The sequence below is a fragment of the Eutrema salsugineum genome, unplaced genomic scaffold, assembly GCF_000478725.1.
Source record: "Eutrema salsugineum unplaced genomic scaffold, Eutsalg1_0 scaffold_16, whole genome shotgun sequence".
In the NCBI taxonomy this organism is placed as follows: Eukaryota; Viridiplantae; Streptophyta; class Magnoliopsida; order Brassicales; family Brassicaceae; genus Eutrema; species Eutrema salsugineum.
This window is the reverse complement of record NW_006256858.1, coordinates 405,074-421,806: the sequence shown is the minus strand read 5'-3', so window position 1 is coordinate 421,806 and position 16,733 is coordinate 405,074. Positions and strand designations below refer to the sequence as shown.

At 37.9% G+C, this 16,733-nt stretch overlaps 5 protein-coding genes across 6 annotated transcripts; 2 read left to right on the top strand and 3 right to left on the bottom strand.

Annotated features, from left to right (window-relative positions):
- The first annotated feature begins 632 nt into the window (after positions 1 to 632).
- LOC18020799 (CDP-diacylglycerol--glycerol-3-phosphate 3-phosphatidyltransferase 2) lies at positions 633 to 2,786 on the top strand. The gene is made up of 6 exons (XM_006403436.2): positions 633 to 1,003; positions 1,394 to 1,491; positions 1,599 to 1,649; positions 1,763 to 1,876; positions 1,977 to 2,033; positions 2,129 to 2,786. The coding sequence occupies exons 1-6, from the start codon at positions 823 to 825 to the stop codon at positions 2,330 to 2,332; spliced, it is 705 nt and encodes a 234-aa protein (XP_006403499.1). The 5' UTR covers positions 633 to 822; the 3' UTR covers positions 2,333 to 2,786.
- Positions 2,738 to 4,551, bottom strand: LOC18020798 (glutathione S-transferase L2, chloroplastic). Its single transcript, XM_006403435.2, has 9 exons — positions 4,258 to 4,551; positions 4,094 to 4,153; positions 3,952 to 4,012; positions 3,781 to 3,867; positions 3,592 to 3,690; positions 3,390 to 3,492; positions 3,220 to 3,296; positions 3,022 to 3,129; positions 2,738 to 2,933 (listed from the first exon to the last, which is right to left on the bottom strand). Exons 1-9 carry the CDS (start codon positions 4,443 to 4,445, stop codon positions 2,835 to 2,837), a joined length of 882 nt encoding a protein of 293 aa, XP_006403498.1. The 5' UTR covers positions 4,446 to 4,551; the 3' UTR covers positions 2,738 to 2,834.
- Positions 4,552 to 4,708: 157 nt separating this feature from the next.
- Positions 4,709 to 6,753, bottom strand: LOC18020797 (probable protein phosphatase 2C 48). Its single transcript, XM_006403434.2, has 3 exons — positions 6,518 to 6,753; positions 5,210 to 6,320; positions 4,709 to 5,115 (listed from the first exon to the last, which is right to left on the bottom strand). The coding sequence occupies exons 2-3, from the start codon at positions 6,140 to 6,142 to the stop codon at positions 4,897 to 4,899; spliced, it is 1,152 nt and encodes a 383-aa protein (XP_006403497.1). The 5' UTR covers positions 6,143 to 6,320; positions 6,518 to 6,753; the 3' UTR covers positions 4,709 to 4,896.
- Positions 6,754 to 7,976: 1,223 nt separating this feature from the next.
- On the bottom strand, positions 7,977 to 11,973 carry LOC18020796 (227 kDa spindle- and centromere-associated protein). Of its 2 annotated transcripts, none has more exons than XM_006403433.2 (5): positions 11,799 to 11,973; positions 10,855 to 11,168; positions 8,861 to 10,754; positions 8,543 to 8,749; positions 7,977 to 8,447 (listed from the first exon to the last, which is right to left on the bottom strand). In XM_006403433.2, exons 2-5 carry the CDS (start codon positions 11,124 to 11,126, stop codon positions 8,145 to 8,147), a joined length of 2,676 nt encoding a protein of 891 aa, XP_006403496.1. In that variant the 5' UTR covers positions 11,127 to 11,168; positions 11,799 to 11,973; the 3' UTR covers positions 7,977 to 8,144. The 2 variants fall into 2 exon arrangements, with proteins under 2 accessions (XP_006403496.1, XP_024013781.1); XM_024158013.1 differs by lacking the exon at positions 11,799 to 11,973 and adding an exon at positions 11,494 to 11,648.
- A 1,408-nt stretch (positions 11,974 to 13,381) lies between these two features.
- LOC18020795 (protein MAEA homolog) lies at positions 13,382 to 16,649 on the top strand. Its single transcript, XM_006403432.2, has 7 exons — positions 13,382 to 13,764; positions 14,293 to 14,487; positions 14,765 to 14,887; positions 15,153 to 15,347; positions 15,662 to 15,795; positions 15,932 to 16,118; positions 16,293 to 16,649. The coding sequence occupies exons 1-7, from the start codon at positions 13,447 to 13,449 to the stop codon at positions 16,392 to 16,394; spliced, it is 1,254 nt and encodes a 417-aa protein (XP_006403495.1). The 5' UTR covers positions 13,382 to 13,446; the 3' UTR covers positions 16,395 to 16,649.
- The last annotated feature ends 84 nt before the right edge of the window (positions 16,650 to 16,733 follow it).

Here is a 16,733-nt window from a genome sequence, read left to right as displayed (position 1 = left end):
CAATCGACATGCGGAATATCAACAGCTATGGCAGTTGTGATTGTGATCAAAATTTTGTAGACAGCGTGGCGAGGAACTTCATGCAATGCAGTATAACCAAATTACTAATTTTTTTTTTTGGCGTTAATTAACGTAACATTTTATAACCAAAAGATAGCAATAATTTGTATATCTCAGCTTAACTACCAAGTTTGAATATTTCTAAAATTTGTTGCAGTGACCAAAGTAGTATAAACAGTCCAAACTTGTCCATCATATTCATCGTTTACTTAATATATATACTGTATATATCTTATAAAATCTAAATTATTGTTCAATTTATATTACAAATAAAGAAGATCCAATCAGCTAACTTGTGTGTCGGTCGATAAAACATAACTATTCGTATAACCAATAAAAACTCTAACACTTGTAAAAAAAAATACACAGCTTAATCTACTTTAATTTACACCCATACAAATACTTTTGTCTAATTACCAAAATCAAATTACAGATTTAAATAAGGTAATAGAATTAATTAAACAAGGCCCAAATTGCTCCACTGCATAATAATAAGGCCAAAAAGTACCATATTTTGCTTCAATAACAATCGTCAGTCGACGTCAATCTACGGCGCACGTTACGTCCCCCGCTCGCTAATTCCCTCGTTGGCGCACGTTAGCATCTCTCCAAGCTGCATCATTATTGGCCGTTGTGCGTTCCATAAAGGCTTAGGGTTCCGGATTCTGGGGAGGTGTCGCCACCGCCCTTTACGTTGCTTCTCTTCCTCTTCGTCGGAGAAAGGCGGATCGTCGAGTTTGCAGATCAGGTCTTGTGGCGGATATGGGTGAAGAAGACGCCGTGGCGGTGGATCAGGACAGATTCGGTGGTGGCGAAGATTCTTTGCTCCGTCATCGCCATTCGTCGCCATTGACGCCACCTCAACATCTATCTTCTAAAGTGATTACATTGCCTACCGTATTAACCCTTGGCCGTGTAGCTGCCGTTCCGATTCTCGTCGCGAGTACGTTTGATTTTTGTTCCCGAAAATGTTTTTTTTTTTTTTGGGGTTCGACTCTGAATTATGGTGGAGTCATTGTCCATGATCAGATCTAAACGAGGAGGCAATTGTGATATTTCTGGCTCTGTAGAATCCGTTTTTCAGATCAGAATTGGTTGAATTTGACATTGGGATACAGATTCTCTCGTTCTCCTGTTTGTGGAGGATCTAAAGAGAACTCTTTTTGAATTGACCTTATAGCTATGAGCACCTCACGTTTTACCATTACCCAGAAATTTTTAAGCTTTCGTACATGTTTGATCAATAATCTGAATTGGATCTTCTGATGATGTATTACTCATTTTGATTGTATCCCATTTGCGATTATGTTCATCTCTTTGTGTTTGAATGTAGCCTTTTACGTTGATTGCTGGTGGGGGAAAACTGCAACAACAAGTATTTTCATTGCAGCAGCCATTACAGACTGGCTTGATGGATATATTGCTCGAAAGGTACTTCATTTTGCACCCTCCCTTGAGCTTCTGCATATCTTAAGTTTCTCTGGATTCTTCTTACCACTCTCGAAACTGGAAGCTTAACGGTGAGATGTGCATTTCAGATGAGATTAGGTTCTGCGTTTGGTGCATTTTTGGACCCAGTGGCAGATAAGGTGAAAGGCTCTCTTCCTTTGCAATCCGTTTTGTTATTCTTCTTTCTCATTTCAAGCCGTATCAAGTAAAAATGAAATATATACCTTTCTAAATTGATGTCGTGGGTGTGCAGCTTATGGTAGCAGCTACATTAATCTTGTTGTGCACTAAACCAATGGACGCCATTATCTTAGGACCAGTTCCATGGTTAGTGACAGTACCTTCAATTGCCATAATTGGTAGAGAGGTAAGTTATAGAAAGTTGACTTACTCGTAGATAATCATTAAGCATTTAGCCACTTATTGACTCTCGGTTCCAAACTATTTGGTAATACTTTTCACTGTAGATTACTATGTCAGCAGTAAGAGAATGGGCTGCATCTCAAAACGGCAAGCTTTCAGAGGTAAAGTTATCGTCACCATCATAAGCATACTCGAATACTTTTTGTTTGTTACTGTTCCTACTAATTCATATAGCTGGAAATGATGATGTTCTTAGGCTGTTGCTGTAAATAGCTTGGGAAAGTGGAAGACTGCAACGCAGATGATAGCCCTAACCATACTTCTTGCAAGCCGGGATAGCAGTTTTGAGAGACTATTACCGTCGGGCATTGTGTTACTCTATGTATCTGCAGGGCTCTCTGTATGGTCTTTAGTTGTTTATATGAGGAAGATATGGAGAGTACTGCTAAAGAAGAAGTAGCGAAACTTTCTTTTCGAGCTTTTTGCATTCAGTATATACACATAGAATGGAAGACTTGTTCAGCGACGTCTACCTCTCTTCTTCTTGAAGAAAGCTGACTAATTTCTCTCTCTGGATACAAAATGAAATTAGCTGGGCAAGCACTATAAGACTCTTATGATGCTTTAGTTCTGTTTTCAACTTTGGGCACTGGGCTTGGTTTGACTTTGTATAATATCTCTTCTGAATCACGTTGCTCCTTGCCTCACACTGAGTTTTATTGAAGCTACAAGCACGATCTGATGGACAATGAAGGAAAAGCGGCAGGTGCATTTTCATTCTAGTTAGAGACTTGCTTGGTCTCATGAACACTGAGATAGATGAAAACAGTTGTTGCCTGTCATGTAGATGCTTTTATTTTAATCCTTTCCCGAGACAATATATAAATTATATATAAAACAAATCTTGGTTACAATATCTTCTCTTATATGACCAAATGGAGAAACGCCGGAGAACTATCTGCTTAGAGACGTCCTTCTGCTTGGATTAGTTTCTTGTATCTTTCAACTATAACTTGTGGATCTCGACGGGTTTCTGTGTAAGCTTCAATCTTGTTCATTTCCTGCACAAGAAGGCGAAGAACTAAAACTTAGATGGGAAAGATTTGGTCTTTAGTTGAAAGATAACAAAAGTCGAAGAAATAGTGTAACCTGAAACCAAAGGGCTAGGTTAGGGCGGCTAGATGTGATATCCACGTTCATTACATCCTTTAAGATGATCTGAAATGTACCTATGAATGGAGCATACGCAACATCAACCTGTATATTATAAAAAAAATTCCCCATTTTAGACTCAGAATCAAGAGCGGATAAGGCTTAAAGAAACTGATGAAGATAAATCGACAATACCAAACTAAATTGGCCAAGGAAGAAAGGTCCGTCTTTGAACTTGGAAAGAGCCTGCTCGATGTAATCGAATGCACCATCTGAAGAAATGGAAGACAAAGATTCAAACACAAGGAAAAGAATGTATCCGCAAAACACAAAAGGAAGACGTATCTTCATCTTCTAACAATCACCTGCTGCATCATTATAGGCGCCATTAAATGTGGATCTAACGGCCTTGGAGAAGGAGTCGGTGTAGGAGAGTAACTCCTCAGCGACTGCTTGCTTCTCTACACCCTATCGTTGTTCCATGTATGTTACCTCTTCTAAGTATATATGTTGCACTTAATTTATAAAATCGAATTCAAAGAAAACAAACAACTCATCATTACTCACATCAGGTGTAAGTGAAGGCCCTTCGAAATTGGTGTCAATGTACTTAATCAGGTCAAGGCTCTCTCCTATCACTCGGTTATTATGCTCTAATGCAGGCACCTGCATAAAACAGAGAAGAAAACTCTATAGCTCCTATGGAGTTTTGCTAAAGCTCAATCCTTTCACAGATGCTTAAAATAAAAAGTTGACCTTGTTAGCCGGGTAAACTTTCTCCTTGTACCAAGCAGGCCTGTTCTTGAGATCAATCGGTACGAGTTCTATCTTGTCTTGTAGACCCTGCACAACAACAACAAGATTGATCTAGATCAAACTAGTTCCATATCTACATAAAATCAGCATACAATTATAATCAAATGCAACCTTGTAATTTCGAGCAATCCACGCACGCTGAGCAAATGGGCAAGTGTAAGCTATGTACAACCTTCAAATCGCAGAAGCCAAAACTCTTCATCAACAAGATTGATCACAAGAAATGAAATCAAAGCATTCTATAAATCCAAACCTTGTCGTTCCATCGAACACTTGAATTGGTTCAGAAGAAGAATCAAGCTCCGGCACTCGGCTGCAAAATAACAAGAGACAGAGCAGCACACAAACATCGAAAGTCTCAATAGAAGCGAAATTTGTATTCTTTGTAAGTTCTTCAGAAGGTAATAATCTGATTACCTTGACTCTATAACAGCCAGTACACTGGAATTACACCGCCGGTTCAGGTAAACACCGGAGCTTGGTCGGAGAATTTTCCTACCAACATAGAGAGATGACGAGGAAGGGAAAGAAAAATCCCTCGAGGATATCGAAAGCGATGAATAAGGAGAGCACACGCTAGCTTTCACTCCGACACTCATCATCATCACTCAGCGTTTTCTTCCGTTTGGTTTTCTCAGCTCCGATTAGGATTTTCCCGGAAAGTGGTTTTCACTTCTCCAAATGAGAGAACGTTTACTTAACTTCCACAAGTTTTACATTATTTTCCACATTTCACCAATTTTTGGAGATTTTTTTTTTTAATTTTATAATTTTATTTTCACTTTCTCTTTTCGTATAGCTAAAAGCACAACATGGTTTGGGAGAAACAAAAAAAGAAGAAAAAATTTACAATTTTGAGATCAGAAAATAATTTAAACAAGTATCAGACAATCTGAGTTCTGAACAAACCAAAGATATATATATATATATAAAAAATTTATAAAGAAAGAAGCAAACAAAATGCTGTAGAACTCAAATTATAGTTCAGAAAAAAAAAGGAAAACGAAAAAAAAAAACGAGATTTTTGTTTTGTTTATTTTAGGATTAAAAAGAAGACTATAAAAACGCATTGCCTGAGAGGTGACCACCTCCTTTGACAGAGACCGGAGTTCGAATCCCAAAATTTGCAGCGTGGAGGAAGACAACAATAACGGTAATATCATCGTGAAAGTGTCTCCTGATGCCACGTTCTATCTTCTCCAAATCAGAATATCTCATCTCTCTCTTCTTCGCTGCTACTTGTAATGCAGCTTTCACTAACCTCCGAGCCACAGCCTAAAGAGACACCACAAAATGCCAACAAGATCGATCAGACCGAACACAAAAGAAGAAAAAACGGATGCAAGAAGAGTGATTGTGAGAATCTTACATTGCGTGGACAAGAATTGACGATATCAACTGCTTCTTGGTTGCTTAGATGCTCCCATAAACCATCAGAGGCAAATATAAGAAACTGATCTTCCGGGTGAATCTTATGAACTGTTATCGTTGGCTCAGCTCTCATAATTGGCTTCTCAAAACGTTCTGCAACTCTAAACTTAGGCAACAACGGTTCTTCGTTAAACTCTGCTCTCTTTAGGTATGCGTCACCAATGGATCTCGAAACCTGTATAATCCCTTTCACACGCCAAACCTTGTGTTTCAAGACCACAATGTTCGGATCATTAGGATGCAACAAACGCAACTCATCTCTCACGGATTCGATACTTGCGTTATGCTCTGACGATAGTTGAACAGCTTTCAACTCTTTAAACGGATTATCCAGTCTTCCTAACACAACACGAGAATCTCCTGCGTTTGCAACATACAACAATCCGTTACAGATTACACCAACCAAGCAACAAGCTCCCACAGAAGCAATCTGTGGCTTGTCCTTCCATTGCTCCTGCACTACACCGAGAAATTCCTCCTCCGTTGCAACAAAAGCTCTCGTGATCACATCAGGAGAAACCCCTCTTTGCTCTGATGTGCACCTCCTCATATGATAAAAGAGTCTTTCGTTTACAAACCGAGCTGCCTCAGGACCTCCATGACCATCATAAACACCAACAAAAGTAGCTTCGGGTCCTGAATCATGCAAGCTAATAGGACCAGATTCTAATTGACTATGGTCTTCAAGAATAGCGTTTGCTTGAACCACTGCCATTGAAAACTCTCCGGTGATGTGGTTACCGGAATCTTTGTACCACAAGAGACCATCGAGGCGGCCATTAGTATCATCACTACCTGGAATCGAACCTTCACCAATGCCAAAAGGCCTCCAACAAGGATATACAATTCTCCTAAATGTTGTAGATACCATAATTCACATGTTAAGCTTTAAAAATCACACTCTCTAACCAAAAGAACCAGCTATCAAATCGTTCATCAAATCGGTGCTTATAACTATATTATGAGACCCAATCTTCTCGTCAGTTCCAACTCCAGAAACCCAGGATTCAGAATTCAAACACGCATTCACAAATACAAACAACATTAATCTGCATTCCATTAAAAAAAAACAGAAAAAAATTAGTAATCTAGGATACGAATAAGAAGATAAAGTCCCAAACTTTCCCAACATAAAATGAAATCATCCAACAATAGGAATCTACAGTAGATTTCAACAATAACCCATGAATCTGATCAACGAGTATCTGTTTATGGAACAAAAATCAAAGAAGAAGAGATTCAATACCTGATGAAAATCGAGGATAGATGGAAAGAATAGGGTTCCTTTTGATTTTCAAAAACTTGGCGTAGAATAATAATCCATCATTCGATTGAGATCAATGAGGCAAGAGAAGAAAAGAATCGCAAGATTCGTAATACAAATAAAAAGAAAAAGAAACTAAAAAAAGGCGAAGAGAGGAGAAATATAAAGGAGAAGAAGACGCGTTTGAAGAAGAGACGGAGACGTTGGATTTGGTTTTAGACTTTTAGAGAGAGAGAGAGAGAAAAATAAGCGACACAGTTGCGGCCGTCGTGTCTATGTTGTTTTTTTATTTTTTTTTTTCTTTTTGTTTGCTTTCGTATACTTTCTTTAATTTATGCCTGTCTCGCTCGCCATTTGTTTTTGACTTTTTAAAGGTTTGACCTTTAATTTTCTATTAGTACCACACTTTTTATTTTCTCAACATTTAATACTTCTTTACTTTTGAAATATTATTCTCTACAATCTGGTCACTACTCTTATCCAATTTGTCACTCATGAATAGTAAATAGTTATTAGAATCTTTTTTTTTTTTGGTCCAATCCTATTACTAAAAACTAAATCAAAGAGTTCAAGAGGCTTGGAGAGCACATACTTAAGAGTTAAGAGGCACATCACAACAAACACAAAACATAAGCCAATGGCCCAATAATCACATCCTTGTCTTGTCTTATATGTTTCTGATGGCTAACGAGTCCTGTCATCCCCACCACAGCCTCCTCCTTTGTCACCCTTGTCTTTGAATGTTATGGTGATCGTCTACTGTTCTTGCTGATGGAATGACGGATTTGTCCTTATGAACATGGTGAAATCTCTGATCTTCTTTTGTGTTTATCCCTCTCCTTCCTTCCATCCACAGTGATAGAGCTCATAACCACCACCAATTCGTTTGACTCAATTTTGCGTTTTTGTTTTGTTTTGTTTCTTGCAATATCTTTAATAGAATTGAGAGAGTAAAGTTTAGGAATGAGAACGGTTTTAACTCTGTGTGTTCCACTAGGAAAAGACAAAACCAAAAGATTTGACTGATTGATGTCATTGTTTGTTATTGTTGTTGCTTGTGACGATAATCACCAATTTGTCCAAATAGGAAACTTCCACCGGTAAGTATGTGAAGAAGACGTAAGAATCAAGAAGAAGAATTGGTTAGTTGCTCGAATAGGAGATTTCCACCATTTATAGTGGCTCACTATTTTTTATAGTAACACTATTCATTACTTCAATTTGAAAATAAAATTGAAGAAAATTTCTTCATTTTCATCTTCAAAAGTCAAAATGAAGGAAAAATTGGAATTCGAAGAACCATTGCAGATGTTCTTAAGTACTATTTTACAATTGTCATTTCATCATATTGATTGGCAAGTAGATATGTACGGAATTAACATATTGGGTTCAACAAAAAAAATTATTGAAAAATATGACTTATCATGAATTTGTTGGGTAAATTTGACAAACTTTCCATTTCATAAAAATCCAAAAAGAAAAAAAAAAGAATATAAAATCATATCTATAAGTCCCAAAGAATAACCACCCATCATCGAAAACGATGTAAAAAGGTGTGAAAGAAACCAAATTCTGGACAACTCTGAAAAGTATGAACAGAGAAGACTTATTATACCAAGAAATCAGGACTTGCGAGGATGTTGAGATGCTTGCTTCCGATTGTGTCTTGTAGTATTGTGATCTCTCCTTCTTTCTCTAACACCTTCTCCTCCAATTTCTCCATCATCCCTTTCAACGTCTCATTCTCTGAGTTCAAGAGCATGTTTTTCTCACAGCATTGTCTCAACTCTCTCCATATCTGCTCTCTTTCATCAGACATCTTTGGTAATACTGTTTTCAAGCTCCCTATGTCTTTCGCAGCTTCCTGGAGATTTATTTCAAGCCGGTTTATGTTTTCATCCTTCTTCAACATCTGATGTCAAAACGATCAACGTGAAGTTATTTACATAGCTCCGAATATATTCCAGGAGCCACAAAAACAGACATGGGAGTGGGTTATTATTATACCTGGAGCTTAAGGTCTTTTAATTCATGGGTCTTCACTGATAGGTTGTCTAAAGTGCTTTGGACCTCACATCTCAGAATCTCATTGCCTCGTACTGCTGCTGCTAGTTCTGCTTGCAGCTGTTCAATTTCTTGTTCCTTGGAATACAGTTTCTCCCGTAATAAACTTGTGACTAGGGTCTCAGCTCTCAGTTCGGCTCGCATAGTTTCCTAAATGAGATGGCGCTAAAACGTTAGCTACGCATACTGTAAACCAAGGGAAGACATAAATGAGAAGTGTAGTAGAGAAAATAAGAACTGAACATATATTTAAAAACTCACTTCAACTGATTGTTTTCTTTGCTCCTTTGGCCTACCAGTACTTGAGCAAGATGGTTCTGAATTTGAAGCCACTACACTGGTTACCGTGTGCAAACTCCTCTTCAGGTTTTCAGTTCCACGCCTTATTCCATGGACTTTCATTTCAGATTCAATGATAAACTGCTCACTCAATCCGTCCTTCATTGAATCCGTGTCTTGACAGATTTCCGGAAACTGAGTTAATTTCCCTTTAATGAACTTCAGTAACTTGTAACAAAGCTGGTTGCTCTCATTTAACATTGACAGTCCTTGGTCTTGCAGGTAGCAGATACGCATCTTCAACTCATTCTCTAGCTTAAGACTTGTAATGTCTATTTCTTCGCCATTTCCTTTCAATCGATTCAACAGACAGATATTCTCATGGCGAAGAGAGTCAGTTTCGAGCTTCATTGATTCCATTTCCCTTCTAAGTGAAAGCTCGATCCCTGTCAACCTTAGTTGCTCCACCTGCAATTTCTTGACCAACTGGTCCAATTTCTCTGACGGTTGCTTTTTACTCTCCTCGGAGACCCCATCTCGAAGACCCTCGATTGTCTTCCCTTGTTCTGTGCAGGTTCTCAGAAACTTAGCAACTGATTTGTGCAACTCCTTGCATTCTTGATCCTTCTCTTCGAAGTTTCTTCTTAAAAATTCAATATCTTCTGTAGCACCTGCGTAACTCTCTTGTAACTGGGAGAGAGTTTGCTTAAGATAAGAGTTCTCTTCATGCAATTCATCTGCTGTCGTGGTCAGCTCTGCAGCTCTTCTCTCCAAATGTGTTATCATGTCTTTGTTCTCTGTCTCATTTTCGTGGAAAGCCGATAGTTCTCTCTGGAGTGAGACATTTTGCTCAGCAAGCTCTCTGACACGCTCTCGCAGCTTCCTCTCTTCAAGCTGGAATTTTTCGAGCTTTGAAGTCCACTCACCTGACCTTCTATCAAGCTCTTTCTCCAATCCAGCCTGCAACTCGCTCCTCTCCTTTTCTATTCTCTGTATATGCAAGTCCCAATCTGACTTCACCCGTCTCATTTCTTCCCTGGCAGCAGCCCTCTCAACCAATTGGGAGCGCAAAAGATTTACATTCTCAGATGCCAAGTTGAGCCTCTCATCTTCGAGTTTTCTAATCGCCCCAACCAAAGATGAAACATCAAAGTCACAGTCTGAAAGGCACCTCTGCTGCTCCAATTCTTCAGAAAACAATATCACTCTCTTCTCAGCTTCATTAATTTTCATTTCCAGCTCTGAGTCAATATCCTCTTCCATACACCTATACATGTTCTTACCATGTATATGATTTTGATGGTGCTTTCCATAGCCATGCGCATAATATTCGTTCATAGGTTCATACTGTTCAGCCAGTGAAACATTGGCTGCGACATCTGAGCTCGAGTCAAAAGTTCTATCAAGGGACCCACCGTAGACATCTTGAATAGTGATGGGTTCATGATTTGACCCCTTTGACTTGCCATGAGTCTGAGAGAGTCTTTCAATGACATTTCTTGCAAGCGAACGAGGCGATCCAAGCCTCGATCCATTTTCCACAAAATCAGTAGAAGAGGAACGAAAGCGGGTTCCTTTAGCTTCTCTAAACGAGTGGGACTTTCGTTTGTCATTTAAAGTGTCTGATGGTGATGTGGGGACTGTCCACTGGACGCGGGGTGGAAGCCTCCTTCGGGTTATGCTGCCAGAGACATCGCTGTGTGAAGAACTACTCTTTTGCTTGCACTGTTCTAAATGCTCTTCTCCATCGATATAACGGTCCAGAACTTTACTAGAGACATTACTAGAACAAGTTGACGAACTCCCAGATGAATCATGTTGAAACTTGTCTGCTTCAAACTGCCTCTCTCTAACTTGTCTTTCTGGAGTAAAGCATCTGGCACATAGTTTTCAATACATTGTTCGTTAGTTAGATGAAAGCAAAAATATATTACAAACATCACCAAAACAATGAGAATTGGTAATTAAAAACATACCGAGATGAATGATTCCGCTGCCTATCCTGGCTTTTAGAAGAGGTAGTTTGGTCATTCGTGGAAGTTTCTCCAAACTTATCAAAAAGGAATCCTGCCGAGGACAATGAAAGGCTTCGTCTAAGAGCTGGACCCTGTGACTTGGGACTATGGAACTCTTGTTCCATCCGATTACTAGCTTGTGTTTTCATCTTACTATCTGCAGCTTTTTCGCAGTGAACCTGTTTATCAGTTCCATTACCAGACGAAGATCTAAAAAAGAAGAGCTTCTTCATTGATGTTTCTCCAATCAGAAGGAGATGCTATCACAATTGCAGCTGGAATCAAGGGATACAAAAAGCAAATCAGTATATGGAAAGTTATAAATTACACTGATCTTTTGCACTAGACTAAGAGAAAATTCACATTTTGCACCAGCAAAAAAAGAGTGTTCCAACCGAATCTTACAAGCAATTTGCATAGATGATCAATTATATTGTACAACTCAGAGATTCAGAAACTCTGACTTGATCATAGTAAACATCGAACAAGTCCTAATTAAAAACATCTACAAAGCTGCCAGAAACCCTAGAGACAGGAACTGAGCGAGGAATACCCAATAAACGGAGCGAATTTGTAAAGAAATCAATGCACGAAACGAACCTTGAATCCTAGTTGCGCAGAAATTGATGAAGAAATGTTCGGCGAGATGATTCGAACAGTGTAAAATTCTAAAAAGCTCTCTCCTGAATGATCTAAAATCGAAGAAATTCTTCGATTTTGTCGCCAAGCCTCAACAAGTGAAAACCTAACTCTACTATCTACTCTCTTCTACTACTAGTCAGAAAAATTGAAAAAGAAAAAACTGACAAGCGACAATATGCAAATTGCTTTATTAAAGAAAACCAAAGAATCGGTCAAGTTTTTGAAAATTCAAAAGAGAGAATCTTCAGGATTTATGAACTTACCATAAACTGGGATTTTCCGAATCGGAAAATGGATAATCCGGAATTTCGAACGGAGAAGAAACTGAAACGCAGATTTATTAACAGCGCTAGATAACGTCGATGTGATCTAAAACGGAGATTTCTTTAGAAGTTAACGAAGGAGTGAGAGGAGAGAGTGCCGTTGATGAGGAAGAATCTAAAGAGAACAACAAAACGGCTCCCTACTTTTTGTTGGTGTGAAATGTAAAGTAGAGTATCAATTGAGGGGTATTTCTGGTAATTTTTGAAATATTTCCTTGCGCGGATAAAGCCATTGGAGAGGAGGAGCGGGGCTAATTGTTTTAATTTTAATTAAATAGAAGGTATTCAAGTTTCTTTTTTTTTCGTTCTTTCTCAAACAGAATGTATAGGTTTGAGTAATCTACAAATGATTTCATAAAGCCATAAGAGGTAAAGATATAATTGGTAATGACAAAATACTATGTTAAGAGATGTTGAGATAAAAAGATAAGGATAAGAGATATTACACCATTTTTGCGGTTAATAATCTTTAAAAAATGATAAAACGTTATATAAATGATAATTTGTATTATTTTTGTGGTTGATAATCTTTAAAACAACTAAACATAGTAAAAGTTACCATTTAAACAAATACAGTAAAATATTTTTACAGGTCTTTGACATAAACTAAATGACATTCAAAAGAGGTAATGTGTTATTTCAAAATAAAGATATGACATCAAAGATAAACTATATGTATACAAAACTATATAGTTTATTCTTCCCCGTGGTATTATCATTTATCAACAAATGAGGCCGCACATAATGTGTTAAATCGCTATCATGATAGAAAAATAGATACCCACTATCATGAATTTATATATACATATATAAGAATTTGAGCTATGAGAAGACCATCGGTACGTATTATCAAATCCTAAGAATATTTTTTACCGGTCAGTGTCACCTATTCATCTTCATGGTGATTTATATCAATCAAGTTAAGCTAGTTTGGTTAATTTGAATCTCTGGTATGTGTTCAAAATCTTGTGGGTTATTGAGCCTTGACAATATTTGTTCCTATACTTTTGAAAATTTAGTCGATGAAAGTTTATCAAGGTGTTGAAAAGCACTGCTGATTTTCTGTTAAATATCATGCGTGATTCTAATCAAACAATATTGAAAAAATCTATATAAACATAGTTCATATTATGTAGCTTTGGTAAGACTTCCTAAATCTAGTTGAGCTTGAACATACTAAACCTACCATTAACCATGAAAATGAAAGAACAGTGTCCAATAACAAGACATGCTTAAATAAATATAACATATCAGGAAAATTTCTGACAATCCGTAATCAATCATAATCCATAGAAGTAATGAAATAACTATCAGGATCTGTCCGGAGAGTTTGCGGTTTTCATGAACATTCGGTTGAAATTCCCACAAAACCAAACCGGCTCCATTGTCATGCCATATCTGGTTCATATTCCAAACGGTATCGTTTTAATAACAGAGTATTAATTTCGGTAATAATACTACGACGTCGTTTTATATTTCACCGAGTAGTATTATTTCCTCTCTGATTTTCTCACCACAGAAAGGCAAAAATCTAAACAGTTTCTTTTGTGTAGTTTCTTCTTCAACTTCCTTTCCCCATTTCATCGCCATGGAAATCGATCCAGTAACCAACGGAAACGCTGACGCCGTGATGACGGAATCCGCTCCTACGATCACTCCGTCGCCGCCCGTCCCGTCGTCGAGGTTGAGCCAATTGACGGAATCGCTTAAGCTTGAGCACCAGCTCCTCCGTGTACCATTCGAACATTACAGGAAGACGATCCGTGCCAATCACCGATGCTTCGAGAAGGAGGTCTCCTCCGTTGTTTCCACCGTCGGAGATTTGGCTGATAACGATTGGTCCAAAGACGTCACCGTTTCTCGTCTTACTAGCCTTGTATCTCGATTGCAAGGCCTCAAAAGAAAGGTTTTGATCTTTTTTCTTCTCTTTGATCGGTGTTGTAAATTACATAGAAGAAACTGCATCTGTTTGGTTGGCCTAATTAAATAGTAAACAATCTTTCCGGTTTTGTTAAATGATCCACATATCTGGATTACGAACACGATAGTTGAACGATTACCACTAAACCTTGGATCTCGTTTGATCTTGTATATTATTTCTCTTTTCGAGTTTGATATACCAAGAAGATAACATTGTTCTTTGCCTCTTATGATCTTGATGATTGTTGAATTCGATTGGATATACTTCAGATCGAGGGCATGCAATGTACTGAAATTGATCCCTACATGTGAACTTCCCATTTGATGAAACCTCATGTACTTAAGTCGCCGAGCTAATATAAGATTGTTATTTCTTGGATTAAAGGACTTAAAAGAGAGGGAATTTAATTTTGGAGTTTAGGAACTCAGAGAATTTGCATCTTCTTCCAAATTTTCTTTCTTTGGGGTTGTTTGTTTCTTGTTCTCTAGGATGCTTATTTTTCTTGTCATTCAGTTGGAAGAAGGGAGCAATGTGGAGAATTTGCAGGCCCAGAGATGTCGTGCTCGCATCGATCATTTGGATTCAGCAGATGTGAAAAATATTACTGAATGGAACAATACAAAATTGAAACGGATTCTTGTGGACTACATGCTGCGGATGTCATATTTCGAGACAGCTTCAAAGCTTTCAGAAAGCACCAATATTTCGGTCTCTCTCTCTTACTCTCTCTCTCTCTCTTAATACCGATTATATAACATCATTTGGAGATTTTTAACTAATGGAGCATGATCATGCTATATTTCTTTGACTGCGGTTGATATAAAGTGAAAATGGTTTGTCCGTTTGAACTGGATCTCTATGAAATGTCATTCATTTGAAGACCTTTAACCATTTGTTATTCCTTGCGGCATGATCATGCTATATATCTGCGTCTGCGCTTTTTTACCGGCAGTGATGAATTATCGGTTTCAACTCATCTTTTCAGGACCTTGTCGACATTGACATATTTCGAGAAGCTAAGAAGGTGATTGACGCCCTTAAAAACAGGGACGTAGCTTCTGCACTGGCATGGTGTGCTGAGAATAAAACACGGTTGAAAAAGTCTAAGGTATGTGGTGCTCATTCTCTGGGTACTTTCATGGTTAATATTTTACTTTTTTTTGTGAACTCCACGCGGTTACTTGTGTTTGTCTAAAGTTCATCCATTCTCCACAATAACGAAATCCTGATCATAAGAAATACTAGCTATTTACCTAGGCCAGACGATTGCTAGAGGCAATTCACAATCTGGTTATAAAGGCTTATGTCTGCATCTCATGGGTCGCTCAGTGAAAATTGTCACAGCTAATTATATTGTGTTCTTTTCATGACAGAGCAAATTTGAGTTCCAACTAAGGCTGCAAGAATTCATCGAGTTGGTACGAGCTGACACAGCTGAGAGCTACAAACAAGCAATCCTTTATGCTCGAAAGCATCTGGCACCGTGGGGAGCGACCCATATGAACGAATTGCAGCATGTTGTGGCCACTTTGGCTTTTAAAAGTACTACGGAATGCACCAAATATAAGGTAAGATTTTCCTTTTTTTGATTATATAACTGCAACCCAGTCTTTCAAAAGCCAATCTTTGGCTCTTCAACGATAAATATGTGCTTCAACTAGTAGTATCTTTTCTGTGTGGAATTACTGAAATTTTGATTTTGTTGACCAAAACCTGGCTAGAGATTTCAGTTGAGTCTTTTTACACCATTTTGCTTCAGTAATCCTTCAGTAATTTTTTTTATAAAAATATTGTGTTACATTTAACTCATGCTGAATCTGAATTGATTGTCAAATGTGTTGCTTAGGCTAATCAACTAATGGATTTGTTTTTTCTTTTTCAGATCTTGTTTGAGATACGGCAGTGGGATGTTTTAGTTCATCAGTTTAAACAAGAATTTTGCAAGTTATATGGCATGACAATGGAGCCGTTATTGAACATCTACTTACAAGCAGGCTTGTCTGCATTGAAAACTCCGTATCCATCAAACTCTATAAAATTTGATGTCTATTTTCTGCATCTGAAATAAATAGGGAAGAAAGTAATATTTCAAAGTGACACCATAATGTGATTTTTTATTGTGGTTTGAGTGTTGTACCTTGACATGATCCAGATATGGTTTTGAAGAGGGTTGTACCAAGGAGGACCCGCTCTCACAAGAGAGCTTCCGGAAGCTAGCTCGGCCTTTACCGTACTCCAAGCAGGACCATTCAAAGCTTGTTTGCTATATATCTAAGGAGCCAATGGACACAGATAACCCACCACAGGTGTTGCCCAATGGTTACGTCTACAGCACCAAGGTTTGATTCTGTTCTTGTACAGCTTCTACTTTTCTGTAGATTCTGTTCATTCTCTCTTTTTGGAATCTTTTTTGAGGCTAGATCAGTGACATTAGTCTATTATAACAGTTCAAAAAATGTAATAGTTGGGGTTACTAACTTTTTCTTTGCATTGATGGGTAATTTATTTTGCAGGCTCTCAAGGAAATGGCAGAAAAGAACGGAGGGAACATAACATGTCCAAGGACAGGGTTTGTCTGCAACTACACAGACTTAGTTAAAGCATATGTATCATGAATGCAGATGCTCATAATCCTCACTTTGGTGCCATTATCAACAGATGACAACCAAAGGTGAGGTCAGTATTCAGACCAAAGGAACTGAAATTCCCAAGTTTCTCTATTGCTAGTCTCTGTGAATATGCTCTTACAGATAAACTTTGCATCACTTTTGTAGAAACAGTTCTTTCCTTTGTATATCAAGCTATTTCCTCATAACAATTTTCTAGTCAGCATGAATTTTAGTGGAAGCATGTTTGGCTGCTTTTTTTTTTTTTCTGAATCTTCTGATGGTTAGCCAAGTTTTTTTCTGCTATTATACTTCCATCGTATTACCAAGTAGCAGATTCTGTATGAA